The following is a 19,583-nucleotide window of genomic DNA, read 5'->3' on the forward strand; positions in this document are numbered from 1 at the left end:
AAGTGGACTGTCCCTTTAAAATCCTGGAAAACATACTCATAGACTGTAACAATGTGCAGAAAATTCCAACTTGTATGCACTTTTTCATCAGGGTGACTACGAGCACTGGAGATACAGCATATGTAAGAATGCATGGATAATTATTTGCCACTCTGGCAACCATTTTTGTTCTTTGCTTTGTATTTTTATTGCATGTTGGTGGATGTGTCAGGTGGGGGCCTCTGTATAGCTGCTTCTTTGTGATTTTAGTATACTAGTTCAAAATAAAATAATAAAAAACATTCCTTTTAAAATACTATGCTATGTTTAAGGCTGAAATGCATACTTTCCACATGTTGTTGCCCTTAAACTACAGTAAGTATGGCACAGCTTCTTTTATCAAGTCTGTTACGCCATCTCATTTGTTGTTGATGGTATCTATGTTATGGTATCCATGGTAACTATCTTGCAGAGGAGAATTTTGTCTGGTGTAACATGAAAGCTGATCAACTTTCTCATTAGACACATGAAAAGTTTATCCAACCATGTTAATTTTTCCTTTCTTGGTCTATGAGAATGCTCCGCCATAAATGAAATGGACATGAAAATTTTAACATTACACATTTCAACTTTGTGAAAGTTATTTTAATTATCATAATGCATCATTTGACTGTGTAAGTTGTTACACGTCTCTATTAAATGTTACTATCACAGGGACATTCATGGCTACCGACCTGGTAACCCGGTCCCAGCTGATAGATAGCCAGGATCTGAGCAGCGCTGAGAGCTTCTCCAAACAGGTAAACTGCCCCCATCTGTCCACAGAACACACGGTTGGCATCTGCCGTCTCAGACGATCCCAGGAAACACTTGTCAAATGTCTGCAGCAGGACGAACACAAGCACAAGATGTTGGAGGAAGCCAAGAAGGAAGGAAAAAAACACAGGAACAGACAGTTAAAGATGAAAGGAGGGAGGGTGGAAGGAAGGAGATAGGAATTAAGATGGGAAGGAGTGATAAAAAAGACCAAAAATAGTTGGTAAGAACAGAGGAAAAGGCATATTCATGTTAACACTAGCTATAATTGGCAACACACAGCCTCAAACTATACGCATACTGTGGCTAACGTGATAATGCCCCATCTTCCTCTGGTCATGGTCAGTGAGGCATGTGTTGAGAACGATGAGACCACATCTCAATCAAGTTGTTAATTTGCTTCCTGACATACTGACACATCAAGAGGATTAAACTACACTGTGGAGGCGTTTTTATTCCTAACAAAATTTGATTTGAGAGTCTCGTAACTCAGCATGGCAGAAAGCAATCCTGGCGACTGTGACAGAGTTCATATGGTGATGTGTGAGAGGAGCAGGGTGTGTATACATAGTCATTTTCCACTGCGCCATCCATGCTAAAAGATGAAAAGAGTGGTTTCACCCCTGAGCCCTCTGGAAGCTAAGACTGAGATTAGATATATCTGTGAGCCAGGTTTGCTTCTCAGTTTCTGTAACACACTCCTACAGCAATATCTGGTCATGAAATTGATATTTGACAGAAAATCTGTTACGTGCACCCACATGCCTAACACTGACATAGCAGCAGGTGGACTTGTAAATATAAAATCTTGCCAGAGGGTTCATGCAATAATATTTGTGGTTTGGAAGTACACACAGAACACAGAAATGGCCTACATCAAGGAATAGTTCGGCTTTGGCAAATATGCTTATTCACTTCCTTTCAAAGTGTTAGATGAGAAGATCGATACCACTCTTGTGTCTGTGTGGTACATATGAAGCTACAGTTAGACGCCTGTGAGCTTAGTTTAGCATAAAGACTGGAAACAGCTAGTCTTGCCCTGTCAAAAGATAACAAAATCCAACTACTAGCATCTGTGAAGATAAGTTAATACATCGTATCTCATTTGTTTTATCCATACACAAACCAAAGTATGGTTTTAATGGGGGAAAGTTCTGTTTTTTCTTTATGCTACTAAGCTAACTGGCTGTTAGCTGTATCCAACTCTGCAAAAAAAAAAAAAGCAAAAAGGCCTAATTAAGGTGCAAAGTTTAATACCTGGCCACATGCTCCAAACTACAAGGGGACAGCATTTTACCTGCAAGCTAACTACTAACTAACAGCAGAGCCATAATTTGCAATATATAATCGAACTGCTGAAACTTTGTGAGATGGTCAAAATGACACTGCTATCTTAGAATCTATACGTGTGGCAGGTTTAGCAATACTTGCTAGAAAACAGCTATATAAAAAAACACATACTGACACCATCTGCAATGTTTTTCCATAGTGTTGTCATTAGTTGTAAGGTCTGTGTTTCTTGTAATTTTGACAGTCTTCGCCTAAAAACAACGAATTTTGGGTTTCAGATTTCTGGATTGAAATCACAATTTAAGACACTGAACTTAAATGACTGACAAACAGTAAGATTGCGAGCTGGCTTAGCCTAACTATCTCAGGGTGCTTTCAGACCTAGATTCGCTGCTTTGGTCCGAATCAGGGTCTTAATTTTGTTACAAAGTTGCATAATTGCCTAGAGTTGGTTCATGTTCTCATGGCAGCATTTATAAGCGGACCAGATAAAATGCCTTGTGCGAGAAAGCTGCTCTTGATTGGTCAGAATTTCCATGCATGAAGTAAACAAAACGTTGAGGAAGAGTATACTTGCAAGATAAATGTGACACTTTCTAATGTCACAATGGAGGGACAACTACGCAGGTTGATTTTAGCGCTGCTCATCGTGTACTATATTGCTGTCATTGTTTATTTCAGTCAAACCGTACAGTTTGAAAACGAGGCGCAGCTCCAACTAGAAAACAATGTTTTGAAGCATTGGATGTGCTGAATGTGCATATTAAGGCAGTACAGGAGGAGGTGCACATTAATAATCCTCCAGGACTGTAACATGATCATGTTTAACCCAAACAATGTGTCATGTGACTGCAGTTGGTTCGGATCAAGGTTGGAACAGGTTCTCACCACGACCGAACCACACAAGAGTTTGTTTCTAACCTGACCCAGACCATTGCACCTTAAACCAATAATTCACTGTGCGATTTGCAAAGAGCAAAAAATGTGTTACCACTTACGTCACTGGTGTTGACAAACCAGGCTATGTCTCCAAAGGAAGCCAGTTCCCCGTTCACATAGCAGCTTATTTCACTGTTTTTCCAGCGGTTGTAGATGTGAACGAGAGTCACCATGTACCACTGCAACAACAAAAACAAGCAGGCTCGAACAACGGAAAACTGTCACTGTATATCTGAAAGTATCAGTCACACACAACAAGATATCAATAAGTCAACATGTGGTGAGAATCTTCCAGCGTACACAATTAACCTGCTTCCATCATGTTTCAGTCCCCTCCAGCTACGATCCCACCTACTTAGATTTCTGGTTTTCTCCTCAGCCTTACAACCAGTGAAATAGGTTACCAGTGTTGCCACAGTGAAATAGGTTATGATGGTTTCTTCCGGACATGAAGGAAGGCATTAAAAATAGAGTGAAAAATTAACTAAAATCATTTCTGGGTCCTCATGAGGTTTATTGAGGTAAGGTAGCGCCTTCATGCCCAGGGGAAGGAGGAGGGTGTTTTAAATTGTCCACAGGCAAAGGACTGCAATGGTCTTCAGTGTGTGCTGTGCCTGGAGGGGACCGGGAGTATTGGATTATCCCTCTCTGCCGTCGCCCTCATTCCTCCTCCTTCTAGTTCTGCTTCTCCCCAGAGTCAGGTGTGATGTGACAGTACTTTCTTACAGCAAGGTCTAGATTTATTGTGTGTGTGCATGTGTTTGCGTGTGTGCATGTGATTGATTTTGTGTGTGCTGCTTTGCAGAATTTGTCTTTTCTTGTGTATGAATATTTGGTTGGCCTGGGTCACCGAACCAGTGCTTGTGTTCTGGTTCATCTTTTTGTTCCTTTTTTTACCTTCTGCGGTTTGAAGTCATACTTTACACAGTGCTGGAATCCTTTCCCCTTGGATTTTAATGAGGTCACTATCAAACAGCCACCAACAAAGTGTGCCGAGTAACCCATGCCTTTACTGGTGCGAAAACTGAAATGAAATGAAAGGAAAATACAAACACACAGCTTGAGTTTCTGAGTGAGGCGGTACACTTTAACACTGACTACATTCAAGGGCAACATGGGTTATAGTGTCCAATATATCATATAAGCATTTTAAAAGGATTTCAAATGGATAAAGATAGCAAACAATCATTTCTCAACTTCACAGACTCTTCCCATCCTACATGTCCCGGCGAGACGGGGGCCCCTGCGTGTGATTTAGTGAATTAATCTGAATTAGGCTGAAGAGGAGCTTTTATTACAGATTCTCTCAAGCAGCTCGTTGGCCATCCGGCGTGGTTATCATTCTCATAGAAACCCAAACAGATCCCTGTTGTATAAATTAGATTTCTGACAGAAATTAATTATTGGTTGAAAAGAAGATCAACCAACCCTCTGCTCCTCGGAGAGGAAGCAAAGGATGAGGAGACAGGAAAGATGGAGGGAGAGGCACAGCCGTTTTTCATCTGTGAGGCTGAAGGCTGCACTTCTGCAGCACATTTCTGGGGTTCAAATGCATTTTATATACATCTCGGTTATACTGGGAACATGTACACATGCATATGTTCACACTTAAAGTGCATGCATCCGTGTAAAACCACCATTCATGCAATTCCCCTCTCTTTGTGTTATTTACACTAAAAATATGCACTACTTCCTTAAACAATTTTTGCATTCCATATATAGTATATTCAAACTAAATTAAACATTGAAGAGTCAAACAAAGGGCAAAGGTTCACTGGTCACAGAACAGTATTGTTACGTACCAGTACAAGTAAGGCTTGTCTTTGTCTACATTAATGTTGTTGAGGGGATCCATGCGGAGCCATGTGTGGAATGTAAACCCATTCTGGTACGGCCATTTCGCTATAGGAGGCAGAGCTATAGCCTGTTAGGAAAAACACAACAGAGGAAAACAGGACATGGTATGAGTTGTGGGTCCTGACCAGCTGTGGAGTTCAGTGAACCATTGAGCATTTAAAATTGATAAAAAAAACCTCTTGGTTAGTGCGACAGGTCAAAGGAATATTAAGCAAACGTTTGAAAACTATTGCCCTTAATAATGTTTTTATGTGTGTGCAGATGTGTGTAGCAGGGCAACACAGGAAGGTGAGGGCACATGTGCTCTTATCAATCACTGCTGACAAACACTTATAAGTACTAATAGAGTTCAGATCAAGAGAATCAGACCCAACCTCACATGGCAGACCTGCACACTAGTACACAAGCAAGTAAAAAGCACCAGCACCATGACAATAGAGGGTTATATACAGACTACACACACTATGGAAAAGGCCTGACACAGACTAAAGCAACATTCAATAGTGCACATATTTATGTTTATTTTATATAGAAAGTGCACATTAATTAACATGACCACTTAAGTCAAGTAAATATACAAAAGTACAACATAAAACACAACACAGAGCCAACGCACATAGCCACTAACAAACAAACAAGAGCACAAAACAAAGCACAAAAAACAAGGACAATAGCACACAAGCACAACTAGCAAGACAGTGACACACATTGAGGAAAACGTAGTATACAAAAGCACATAAGCCCCAACATACAGTAAGAAAACGAGGACATAACCACTAATTCAGATCATGACAACATGTTTGATTGTCCAGTAACCAGTGTTTTATTGATTTGGAGAATGACTTAAGAGATGTGATGTTCCTAAATTCTATGGATACAGTGTTCCAGGTGTGTGCAGCTTGGAGGTTGACTGTCCAAAGCTGCTCTTTCTCTGTGGTATCTGTGGGGTGCCAGGCCATGAAGAATTTTAGTTATAAGTAAGATATCGGCAAATCTGATCATATTTTCCCAATTTAAAAAATCATATTTTGTTAAAATTTTGCTTTGTCCAGTGTGTTTAACGTCTGTTTGTACAGTCTTTCTATTGGTTTTAGTGTAGTTTTGCCTTAACAACTTTGAAGCCTCTGTCGTCAGGTTGCTCCTGATGTGTATAAAATTTGCCAAATTGAATTTGTACAGCTTCCTGTACTATGCATATTTGATCCAATGAAAAGTTCATTAATATTAATGTTGCAATAGTCCATTTGTGGTCTACTCCTTCACACAGAGGAAATCCTGAAGACATTAAATAGATTATTAGCTGTTTGTCTTAATTACTGTTTAGCATTAATGAGTGCTCAAAGAGCAGTTGTGATGCAAGTCTGAGAGGATCCTTCTGAATAAACATACTGTCCTGCCACATCATACCCTGTGGCTGGAAGAGTTCAGTGGGGAACAATGCAATGCTTTTGTAAAGTTCCAGTGCAATGAACTGCACAACTGGACATTGCCATTAGCATGTAGAAAGCTGACAAATTCAACTTTGTGAATCAAATGAATGAAGAATGTATTTCTTATCTAGATTTTTCCTGTACTACCAACAATCTCTGATTCTGTTATATTTTATTTATTTATTGTTTCTTTCAATGAGTGTACCAAGGGTATGCTGTCTACTTCACACTCGTCATCATGTGCCACTGTTGCCATCATGTGTTGCCTGTATGCTACATTACGCATCTAGAGAAAGACAAGGACAAAGCCTGTGTGCAGTCTGACTTTCTATGATACTAACGCTGAAGAACGAGGCAGAGGTTTTGAATAAACTAATGTGCAGAGAAGGCACAACCAAAATTTTCAAAGCACGATTTCAATGGTCCAAAGCTGAATAGCCGACGGCCACAACATGATACACTTAGTCACTTTAACTATGTAGACTTACAGTGCTCACACATGCGGTTTCATCAAAAAGCTCTTCGACTCCGTTTCAAGATGCTTTACAACATTTCAGCAAGAGCACAATAGCCTTTGAGGCCTGAGAAGAGTTGTAATGGCAGACTAAAAAACAACTAAGAGAATGTGTGAAGCTTATCAATTAGAGCAAAACTGCATGGGTCAGTGAATGGCTGGCTCATACGAAATCAGCTTAGAAAGCACTTAGTATGAAAGGATTCAGGAGAGATCATCATGTAATATCTGAAGTCCTCTCTTTCCCTCACTCATTAGTCTATAATAGAGTTTCTTTATAAGATGAAGGAGAATAGGAGGTGCTGTAAATTTTGGAAGGCAGTCATGGTGGGGGTCCATATTCTGTTAGCTCACCACTTCTTTTGCATTTTGCCTAGCTGGAAATCTTGCTGCTCATGTACTGAAATATTCAAACTAGCAGTCTGACACTAACCTCTAAATGCATGCCAGGCAGCTCATCATCTATGTGCACACATACCTAGTGCTCATGGATGTTTTTTTCACTCTGTGGTGCAGTGTTTGACATGACGTAGTATACTCACAGCTGCATTTTTCCCCGGAAAGCTGAAGAAGGAGTCCGGGCCATTCCTGTGAGCCATGTACTTCAGAACTGACAAAAGCTTCACTGCATGACGAGGCTGAGGGAAGAATACAAAAACACACAAGGATCATTTTAGACAGCTGATAAGTGTTGATGTCCAAACAGGCACACACATGCACATGAAAGCACATGAACCCTGTTAGTCACTTACTGTTTATGCATGCAGCCACAAATGATTAAAAGCAAGTACAGCTTTGGTTCTGCTTGTTCTAAATTTACCCCAGACTCATCAGACTTCAGAAAGACTTACTCAGCAGCACACTCAGAATTCTGTATCTTCATTTACTTGAGGCAAAGTGTTTACAGGTATCAAGACACTTATATTTAATGCTTTTTAAGGCATTTTCAAGATCACTATATTTGAGACTTATGTTCGGTGAAAGCATCCTTTCCTTATTAAAGCATTGCAGGCAGTAAACCTACCCATGCAGAGGTAGGTTTTATGTAGGAATAAAGTTATTAGAGTGAATTAGGTTAATCCACATTTTGCCAACAGGTAACTGCAAGTACTCTAGTATTAGGGTTCAGTGGTAGGTTTAGAGATTTGTAACATCAGAAATGTGGGCTTTCCTGCAATAGAGCTTGACTCATTTTAACATAAAGAAATTTAAAGATGGATAAATTATATTAGATCAAATGTTTGTGGAAATGAAGACCTCAAAAGTTAAAATTTAAATCTATTAATTTAATGTCTTTGTAAGTCTAATATTTATAATATTGAATTTATGTCACTTAAAGACTTTTTAAGGACCTGCAGAAACCTTTCAGGGCTGCAAGATATCAGGAAAATATGCTATATGCGATAACGTTAAATACTGCAATAACAATGTTACTTGCAATACATTTCTTGACTCAGACTCGCACAGTAGCTGTGCTTGTGCCACATTGTCTCCCCTGTGTCCAAAATATTGCCAGACAGAGTAATGTGCTATCTTTTAAGCACCACATCCCCTCTGACATTCGTTTTTTGGTCTGCACTATAGATTGTATAAAATAATGGACATAGCTACTGTGACCACATTGGTATGTGGTCTCCCATTTAGAAGTCTTGAGTTTGGCATTTCAGCTGTCACCACCTTATTTTTTTGGAGCCAGAAGTGACCATATTTGAATGAGAAGGTGGGGCTGGGTAGGAGCAAGAGGTGGATCCGACTCAAAGTGACCACACCCTTAACTATGCATAACTTTAAGGTTTATTTAAATCTCAACAGGTTATTCATATACAATTCTCCCCCTGTACAGTGATCATGAATGGGGAAAGTTGCTATAGAGACAAAAACTGTTTCTCTTTTTTTTGTGCGAGGCTGTAAACATGTTTATTTCTGCTGTAAAGTTGGGCATTTTAACATGGAGGTCTATGAGGACTGACTTGCTTCTTGAGCCAGCCTCATGTGAGCATTCAAGTAACTGTAGTTTACAGTACTTTTGCATTGGCTTCATTCTTTAGCCCAAGAGGTTGCCACTTGTTCTGCACTTATCACACTTTCTTCCTGCAATACAGCAGCAATAACCTAATAAACCTCACTCGCATGCAATCAGACAATGCCTAACGGTGAGGGCTTTGTCTGACTGGCCAGAGTTACCTGCATAGCACCTATCAGATAACATATATAGCATAATATAATACACTGATTCCCAACTGGTCCAACCACGGGGTCCAGATTTCTACCTTAGTCATTTGTTCATGATGCACACAGTTTAATACATTTGGCCTCATACTTGCATTTGGCCGTGTCATTGGGCTGGTTTGCCATCTCTGTCATGTAGCTATCTGTTAGTCACTCACTCTACAGCAGGAAATGGCACTTCAAAGTAAAAGCTTTGTGCCAAAATTCACTGTACTTCAAAATAAAGAGTGTTTTTTACAAACTTGACACGTTCTTGAGTCACTTGTGGTCCATTCAGAAAAGACCCGGGAACCAGTTTTGGACCGGGACCCACCAGTTGGGAACCACTGTTATAGTATGACAGTATATAGTAACTTTGTGTCTATATTCAAAGAGCAATATCGCAGTCTTTCGCAATGTGTTTATTGTGAAACCTTGACAATTAAATATGATATACTGTGCAGCCCTAATTTACTTTATAATACTGATTAATGTGTACATCATTGTGCACTGCAAAGCACACTCATTTAAAATGTGTTGCTATAACACAAAGAGTTCAGATATTGGAGTTGGATCAGTGTGAGTGATAAAATTTTCAATACATTTTTACAATTTTCAACAAGGTTGTGGTTAAAGTGCTCAATACCAGAGCAGTTAAAGTTCTGCACTCATCCTATCCACCATGTCTCCCCAGACGATTCACAAAAAAAACAAAATGAGGAGAGGAGCGGTGGTGAGAGCTGCTTGAAAGTGGGAGAGTGAGCTGAAATTTCGAAGCATAAAAGCAACTTGCCCTATTTCCTTGACAACTTGATTAGTGTCAGTGATCGATGGCTTACTCTCCTTCTCTTTAACTGTCTCTCCCTCTGCACCGCCTATTCTGCATGGATGTAGTAACTTATCTTCTGTACATGAGTCATACATCTTAAGTTCACTATGGCTACTTCCTTATAGGCACACACACACAACAGCTCAGGCAGTCTATTCTAGAAAAATCAGGTTCTTTGACTGTTTAACAGCCATACCTTTTAACATTGTGCTAAATATTGGCTGATAAAAATAACTCAAACTTAGAACTTTGTGGTAATTTCACTATCAGCCCAACAGCAATAATGCAGTGCTGCTCTGGATCCGAGATCACTGCGGAGTAGCAGTCTGGTTTCACATGATTTATCTTGTCTGTGTGTCGAGGGCATTGGCCTGTGGGATGGCAGCAGTTGAAGTGTTGCTAGCACATTCCTCAAGCTGGTCCCAGACAACCAAGACAGATCACCGTGGCATGACTCTGACTCACCCACTGGCCTTTCTCCCCTTGCAGTTTGCTGAAGAAAAGCTTTAACTCCTTCACTGTGATGCTGTAGCTGGCAAGCACGCCCAGCATGTCCACCAGCAGGTCTGCAAGACACACACAGAATCATACAGAGGTTAAACATTACAACACAAAGACTGACAAAATAATTGAGAGGGAGCTCCAAATGATGGCAGTTTGACAGAAAACCTTATGGATCTTATCATTCATGAAGAGGTCCTTGATTATAACTAGTTTTCCCTGTCTTATTTTTAAAAAGATCCAGCTCACAACTATTGCAGTCTTTATCGGTAATTTGATCATCTAAATATTACATTGAATCCATGGCAATAAGAAGAAGCTAAGTAGCTAGGACGTATTTAAAAGAAAAGTAGGGTGAGCAAATCCAAGTAAAAAAAGAAAAGAAAAACACAAGACTTAAAATAGAGAGGACACTCTGGGAGTCCCAGCCACTGTGCAGCCTCTTCCATTAGTTATTACTGACTAATGATGAGCCAAGGTGTGACAGATCTGTGACTAGTGTGCACATACAAAACCCTTCTTTTAAAGTTCGGCTGCAACTAACAATTATGTTCCTTGGCGATTTATCTGTGGATAATTTTATTGATTAATATATCATTATATCATTTGGACTACAAAACATTAGAAAACAGTGAGAAAAGCCCATAAAAATATCTTAAAGCAGTGATACTCAACTTATGGCCCATGGGCGATAGGGTGTTAAATGACCCAGCGACCCTTTTGTAATTTACAATGAAAATAAATTGATTCACACTGGACACATTGAATGTAAATAAGCTGCCGGAGTGCATACAAAAGCATAAAATAGAGCTTGTACAGTATATCAAAAAGGACCCTCAACAGAGGTGTGAGTTAAGCCCTGAAGGCTCTCAAATCCTGGAAACACCCCTGTGTACCCCTGACCTGCACGGGGCTGCCACTGGATTTGCCTCTTGGCAAAGATGAGTGAGGATAGCAAACATTGAAAGGGCATTTCATTTACTGATAATATCATTAAAGGGATAGTGCACCCAAAAATGAAAATTCAGCCATTATCTACTCACCCACATGCCGATGGAGGCCCTGGTGAAGTTTTAGAGTCCTCACATCCCTTGCGGAGATCGGCAGGGGGAGCGGCTAGCACACCTAATGGCAGACGGCGCCCCAGAACAACATCCAAGAACACAAAATTGAATCCACAAAGTATCTCCATACTGCTCATCCGTAGTGATCCGTAGTGTGCTGAAGCCCCGACATAAAAAGTTGTTTCGAAAAACATCATATGAACTCCGTTTTTAGCCTCACTGTAGCCTGTAGCTCTGACTGCTTCTCTGTGCTCCGCGTTCACGTGTGCGCGCTCAGGGTGATCGGTGATCTCTGAAGAGCCAGCAGTCTCGTGCATTCTCAAGTGCAGGCATCGCCAATTCCCAGTCTGAGCAGCAAAGACTTTCCTCATCCGTTGGCATTGCTTTGCATTTGAAACAACTACACCACCAGGTTTCCAGTGCTCGACTCCGGTATTCTGCGGCTGGCTGAGGGTTAGGCTCATGAGCTGCGGCGGCTGCTTCGTCCAGTAGCCTGAGTTCCGCATCCGTATACTCGGGCTCAAACAAATACGGCTCAACAAAGAAATGCTGTTCCTCCTCAATTTCAAAGTCTTCAGACATGTTGGGCTGTCCTTTGCTAAAAGACCATGGTGCAAATTATCTTTTAGCTCTGTGGTTACCGTTGTCTCTCCCTGTGGTGCACATGTCACGTGATGTAAACACGGGTAAGCAAAGCTCATGCTTTCGCTGGTCTCGCGCAGGCGCGCACACGTGAACGCGGAGCACAGAGAAGCAGTCAGAGCTACAGGCTACAGTGAGGCTAAAAACAGAGTTCATATGACATTTTTCGAAACAACTTTTTATGTCACTGCTGCAGCACACTTGGATCACTATGGATGAGCAGTATGGAGATACTTCGTGGATTCTGTTTTGTGTTCTTGGATGTTAGCCGTCTGCCATTAGATGTGCCAGCCGCTCCCCCCGCCGATCTCCACAAGGGATGTGAGGACTCTAAAACTTCACCAGGGCCTCCATTGGCATATGGGTGAGTAGATAATGGCTGAATTTTCATTTTTGGGTGCACTATCCCTTTAATGTTTGTTTATTAACTTGCCCTTTGCCTCCTTTCATTTGCAAAATTGGCTCCTGGGCAAAGCAAGTTGAGTATCCCTGACTTGGAGCCTAAAGTAACTTCTTCAAATGACTTATTTGCCCAACCAACATTTCCAAACCTAAAACATTAATTTACTATGATGTAAGAACATGGACAGCAGCAAATGACCAATCTCTGCAGCTCTAGTTTAAACCCCTAAATATAATGATGAGTGGCAGTTCTATCTGGAAGGTCTTTTTCGATGTTAAGTACAGTATTAGTATAAACACACACAAGTATCAAAGCTCAGCCTTGCACAACTTGTATTTCAGAGCAAGTGAGGAAGAGACGGTCTGCAAATCTACTGTAAGTGCAATTTTAAAAAGTAGAAGTTAGGGTGCCTTGGTGACCTTGTTTAAGACATTTATCATAAACTACAACATCCCTGGCTGAAAGTCCAGCCTTTGTAGCATAACATTCCTCATATCTCTCTCCATTTCTTGTCAGCTTTCTCCTGTCAACTCTCTCATGAAAGTAATAAAATGCACAGAAATATTGAGAAAAAAGTACAAACAGGAGATAATCTTAAATCCTAATATATGGGTCATTTTAAGCTGTAAAAATCACTCAATGAAAAAGTTGCATCTGAGACAATTCTTGGGGATGAACCAAAGCATTTGTACTGTGCTGAATATTACTATTACTCTCAGCTGCCTAGTTACTGCTGGGTTGTATCACCCTTGCTCGACTGAACAAACCCTCTAGGCCAGCGCTGTTCTGGCTGGCAAAAGTTCACTGAGCCGAACACTGTAGGATTAATTCGGACTAATTTGCAGATGGGCGACAGACCAGACTGAGACTCTGGAGAGACTGTACGGGATAATTGTGTCCGCTTTCACTGCAACACATCACAGCATATGCAACAATGGGAGATGAAACCATGAGGTTATTGTAAACAGGAAATGTGGATAAGAAAGTTTCAAATTGGTTCCTTTGTTTGTAATGCTCCATTGATTCTTGAAATTGGAGTTTGTCTCTTTGTTGCTCCCCTCCCACAAAGAGGTCAAAGCGGAGGCTTGGCAAAAAAACTTCTCTTCTAGTGTCTTGTCTTAGTCAAGCATAGTTCAGCAAAAAACACATGAAGATATATGACTGCAGATGAGTTTAAGTTTTTCCACGAGGTGCTGTTCTTAAAGGGATACTTTACCAATTTTAAACCTGCTTCACATCACAACAATGTGGGCAGTGTGGGTAAATGAACCGTGTTACACTTCATCGCCCAGATCTCCCTGCTCATTTGCCAGCAATAATCCGCCAGACGACAGGTTTCGATTTTCACTGGCTCTGGGGTTTTTGCTATAACTACAGATTGTACTTCGTCATTTTTGTATGCCCACCACTAAGGACACGAAGACTATAGAAGAGGATCGAGACAGAGACAAACTCTTCTGTCTCAAACTCAGACAAAACTCCGATCTAACTGTAAAACTAGGCAGTGCTCATTAAATCTAAACCAAGATTCTGTTACTTCAGAAACACAGTTTAGTGCACTGTGCCAGTGGCTGTAATATGAGAATTTGTCAATAGAAGGTGGGCGCCATACTACTTCCCGTATTGTTAAAACCAGAAGCTGAAAATCCTGAGATCAACTGGTAAAATTAGGCAGTGCAAATCAAATATAAATCAAGATTCTGTTACTCTATGGTCTATTTTTTGTCTAAAATGTCCTCAGAAACACATTTTAGTGCACTGTTTGGCTGTAATATGAGAATTCGCAAACAGGAAGTGGGCCCCGTACTGAAAATACTGGGATCAAACAGTAAAACTAGGCAGTTCTGATCAAATATGAACCAAGATTCTGTTACTGAGTTGCCTAGTTCTTGTCACAAATGTTTTCAGAAACATATTTTAGCTTACTGTTTAACTGTAATGCAACACTGCGACTGCCGTGGTTGTTTTTGGACGGGCAACTTGCATTACGTCACCGACCAACAGGAGCATTTATTGGTCTGGTGCAGCACAATGTATTCTAGTAGTAAATTTTTACCTGTTGAGCAAAGGTGAATGCCACAGCCCTAGCACCACTTTCAAAAGTGTTTCTTTCTACTGCATAGACAGCTCTGTTTTGTGAAAAGACCACCTTTCCAGCAGTGAAATACTTCTTTAATTACCTGCGATCATGCTGTCAGTGGTGGATATGCGCTGGAGCACCTGCTGGATGAGCCCCACATCAGTGCATGCCTGCAGGTTGCGGACACTCTTCTTGAGGATGGCGGTGAAGATGCTCCAGACCTCGGCCTGACAGGTGGGCTCGCATTTGTCCAGCAGCTCCACCATGCACACAATGCTTTCCGGTTCTTGGATGATGAAGTTCATCTCAAGGTCAAACTGGCCGCCGACCAGCTGGCGGAGAGACACAAAGACGGAGGTGAGGAAAGGAGCGGGAGAGAAAGAGACAGAGGAGACAAGGCAGGAGAGACAAAGTGTTTTAGCCACTGAGTAAATTAAGCAATAAAAAACAGCAATTAATTCCTCTTTTATGACCAGCAAAAAATAAACAAGAGCTTCATATATATGTGTTCACATTACTATGTGTGTGCGCACTTTTAAACAGATGATTAACCATGCATCACAAGTGCTGTTAGCCAAGCGGATAAAAGGTCAGGGGAGAAACACAGGTCTCTGTCGGTCTATTTGTATGTCTGTTTTTCTGACAGTAGATTCAGCTGTTTACAGCTAGCCTTAAGACACCGTGATAAACCAAGAGCAAAAAAAATATTAAACAAGGAGCCACGTCAGTGAAACTAAGTGAGACATCCAGACAGACGCAAACAGTGAGAAGTGTATTTAGAGGTCTTTTGTTCCTGTAGGAGGCCCTGGAATACTAACAGCATCTGACATCGCCTGGCAGACACAGACCGGGTTCAAATTAATTTGTACTTATGACGTACCAGAAAATACACAGTGATAGAGTACACTGATACAAACCCCAGCCTAATATCAGCAGTGGCTACCAGTGTGTACATCTTTTACACTCAGGAATGTATTTTTTTGTGTGGTGGGAGAACAGAATAAACACATTTTCTTTCACAAGCCTGCATCTTGAATCAAAAACGCAAAATTGTATTCATGCGTCCCACCATGTTACGCAGCTTTAACAGTGATCTCCTGCTAAAGCTTGCTCAGGAGCCGCTGAGGTGGAATGCCTGTCTGAAAGGAGTAATGCTCTTTGTGTGTGGAAATAAATTGTGCGAGCCATAAATGTCATAATTTATCACTTCTTAATAGTTGTGATGACATTTTTATTATTGAACCCTGCCTAATAGAAAACGATAAGGAAAATAACAATGTTGGTGTCAAATTAATATTGTGACTGAGGCTGTCATGTTTAGAATCAAGGAGGTGTGACTGGGCAAAAAAAAAAATGAAAGTGTGATAGCTGTGCTCGGCCATTAGACAGGCTGGATGTGAAAACAATATGATTTGGTGCGGGGAATGGAAACTGTCCCATTAAAATGAGTGAGGTCGGATTAACTCCGTGTATGTGTGTGTGTGTGTTGTGTACAAGATAGGGAAGGAGGGGACACTGGGGTACCGCCACAACATCCTTAAAGACGGGGGATAAAGTGATGATAACACTGACACACACCTCACCTATTGTCCCTTTAACCTCCTCTCACAGATATCTATTCATTTTTTCATGTCAAGTATCAACATTAGAACAATGATGCAATCCATCAGCAGATACACAAGGCGCATTTCCTTTATCCCTCACGTTCATACAGTCTTGTTTTTAATATGTAATGTGCAATATTTCATATTGACATACATAGGCATAGATTTCAGGGGGGACACAAGGGACATGCCCACCCCCCTCAAGATTTAGGCCTAGATGTTATGCATTTGTCCCCTCCAATAAAAATATAAAAGTAGATGAGGACTTCTGTATTGACAAAATGAGAGACATTTACACCATAAATTGATGCTAAAAATTCACAAATTGGTGCATAAATATTCACCAGCAAGAAAACCCCCATGGTTTAAGCTTTGCTGACGCATATCATAATATTCACAAATATTGCAAATACAAACAATTTTAAGTGCCAAGATGTATCAAGTCATATTCAGCCTTTGTGCATTTGACAACAATCCTGCTCACTGTGTCAACTTTTAATTCAAGAGCACACATCTGCAGTTAATCTGTAATAATGCTTTAATTTAGTAACTGTTTTAGTCTATAAAGGTCACAAAAATTCTGAAAAATTCCCATCACAAGTCCCCAGAGCCCAATGTGATGTCTGCTCTCTATGACTGACCAATAGTTCCGAACCTGAAGATCGATCTATCTTTTTTACAAAGAAATCTAGGTAGCTATATTTTGATATAGATGAAAAGCAGTTCAGCACACTTAGACTGAAGACATGAAACCACAATTATTCAATTACCAGAATGCTTGTCTTATTTATTTTCTTTTCGATTGCCTTATCATTTCAGCACTAACTATGTGCCCGCAAATCATCTCCTAAAAGTGCACTATGAGGCTCTGAGTGGTTTGCTCACATTATTCACGTTTCAGTCAGCATAAAAACAAACCATTATCACACACACACACAAACATCAAATCAAAACAACACGCAACACAATGCACGTCAACTAACATACAATAACCTTGTCTTACTGCCTAACGAAATTGTTGCTAACTGGCCTGTACTCACTGTTCTTGTCTTCCTGGTTTTGTTCTGTTAGCGTTTTGCCCTTTGTCTTGCAATAAAAGGAAAAAAATAAGAAAACAAACCTTGACCTTAACTTTGTCTTGAGATGAATTAAAGGGTAGGTTCACGTAAATTAGAAAGTTACATCATGTATTCTCCCTATTTTTGCAAGCAGAGAGTTTGGCCCAGGTTTTGACACATTTGTATCTCAGAGTGCTGCTGCTTTCCCAGAACAATGGAGGCGAGTGGAGTTTTTAAATGCCGTTTTGTTTGGTGTTCACAGCATTCAAAATTACGTGCAAAACATTGATTGAAAAATGTGAGGCGTTTTAACACAACAAACAAAATTTAATTTCAGAATGATAAACAGTTAAACAAATTAAACCAAAACTGGAGAGATCCCAATGGAAGTGAGAAAATGTGCTTTTTCATAATTCGATTGGCTCAGCCATTTAATTAAAGTTGGAATTTTGCAAAGAGCTGAAATGATGGTTCGTTTGTAGTCAGCAGGTATCAAAATTTAAGTTCCTGGGCTACATACGGCCCAATCTGATCTCAAGTGGGCCAGACACCAATACATAATTATCTATAGATAATAACTGACAGCACCTTCAAATTTTTCCTTTCCTTTAGTGTAAGGAAATATAATTACATTCTGAAAACGTTTATCCATTTACAAGACAGATGATGAACAGCCTGAGATGTCTCAGAAAAATAACTGCAATTTCAACAATGTGTCTCAGTTTTTCCACAACCAGTCAGTCTACTATTCACTGGCACTACATGTGCATTTTTCCATACATTTCCACTCCTGAGTCGTAATGCTGACATCACCACACCAACCTAAAATGGAAGCTATTGAAAAAGCAGGTTTAAGTTGTACCCTGCTTTACAAACCATTTATAAATCAAAAGTTTTGGCAGTGCCTTGACAATAGGGTTCCACCATATTGTATTGAAGATTGATAGAGATTCTTTTGTTGCGAAGCTGCCAATTGTAAATATTTGGCACAATGTTCAATATCTTAAAATATGACCATGGTTAGTATTCATTGCTTTTTTAGGGAACTGTATTCTGGTCAGGGTGGGAAAGCCCCTGAGGCAGCATTTTACATGAAGTGGGCTTCTCGGTATTTAAGTTGCTCTTGAAACCTGGCACCTCTTAGCCTTCACAAGTGCATCAATATATTAGGTGTGCAAAGTCATCCAGTGGGTCGGATTGGACCCTTTGGCAAGCAGCCCATATGTTTGACACCCTTGGCTTATACAGTACAAACACAATACACAGTATAAGGAACAGATGGATGTATGGTCAAACAAATACCAGGGTAAATGACAAAACAAATGACAAAATTATTTCAGTCAAAATATCTACCAGCCACCTGTTAGGGCAATAAGCCAATGTCAAAATCATAACACACGAACCAATTAATGCCCCACTGGCAGCCTTTCTTTTTCCCTATTTTGTCTCTTAGCAGGAAATCACACAGCTCTCTACAGAGTGCCATGCGTTAACTTGGGGGATAGACTGCAGCCAGGTCTGCCATTAATAGATACTGGGTGCCATTTTGCCACAGTAAGAGTTGATTTATGAGCCTGACACTCTGTGTGAGTCACCCATCCATCACAGTCAGTTGACGAAGGATACAGAGAACAAATATAAGGATGTATAGTGCCACACTACAGTGACATACAGCCGGCACACAAGCAAGTATAACAGGGCCAACTTAGGACCAGATTTGTTGCATCCTACGGTCAGAAAAGTTTGAGGCAAATTGAAAAATTACTTGAACACATTATCTGGTGATGTGTTTTACTGTTTGTAGAGTCAGCCTTAACCCTACAGCTCTAATTGCAAGTCATTTGAGGCCTATTGAGATTCTTTCAACAGGCAAAAACAACAATTAGTGGCTATGTTTCTTAAATAAAGTAAAAATACCAAAGGATTTGTCAAGTTTTCTTTCTTTTTCTAAAGTTAATATCTTTCAGTTTTCTGACTGTTGGTCAAACAAAACAAGCAATTGAAAGAAGTTGAGGTAAAAAAACCTACTTTTCCATATGCTATTTTGACATCATGTGTGAGAGACTGATCGCTGAGCTGAGTACTATATTCAGTGACTAAAAGCCAAATAAAAACCTGTGAAGTCTGACATTATCTATCCTAACAGAATGTGTTGGCTCTTTCAGCATCAGTTGGGATTTAGAGAGTCTGTTTGACAAGCATAATAGTCTGTAATTCACAAGATCATTCTAAAATCTCTGCTTCTAAAGAGTCCGTTTAGAGTGGCTGGTGAGGTTTTTTCTTGCCAAATACACTATTATCCCAATATTCAAATAGGCTACCGTTCAAAGCAACCTACAGCACTGAGATGAATGTTTTACCTTCAAGTA

The 19,583-nt window shown here is 40.3% G+C and overlaps 1 protein-coding gene across 6 annotated transcripts in view; it reads right to left on the bottom strand.

Annotated features, from left to right (window-relative positions):
• lrba (LPS responsive beige-like anchor protein) overlaps positions 1-19,583 on the bottom strand; it is a 237,930-nt gene that overhangs the window by 187,208 nt on the left and 31,139 nt on the right. For all 6 annotated transcript variants that reach the window (XM_050044707.1, XM_050044706.1, XM_050044705.1 and 3 more), the window contains exons 2-8: positions 14,653-14,884; positions 10,328-10,428; positions 7,368-7,463; positions 4,827-4,948; positions 3,922-4,048; positions 3,084-3,203; positions 714-860 (exon numbers count right to left, since the gene is read on the bottom strand). In XM_050044707.1, the coding sequence (XP_049900664.1) occupies positions 714-860; positions 3,084-3,203; positions 3,922-4,048; positions 4,827-4,948; positions 7,368-7,463; positions 10,328-10,428; positions 14,653-14,884 (945 nt within the window). The remainder of the gene's footprint in view (positions 1-713; positions 861-3,083; positions 3,204-3,921; positions 4,049-4,826; positions 4,949-7,367; positions 7,464-10,327; positions 10,429-14,652; positions 14,885-19,583) is intronic.

This window comes from Epinephelus moara, chromosome 5 (genome assembly GCF_006386435.1).
Source record: "Epinephelus moara isolate mb chromosome 5, YSFRI_EMoa_1.0, whole genome shotgun sequence".
NCBI classification, from domain to species: Eukaryota; Metazoa; Chordata; class Actinopteri; order Perciformes; family Serranidae; genus Epinephelus; species Epinephelus moara.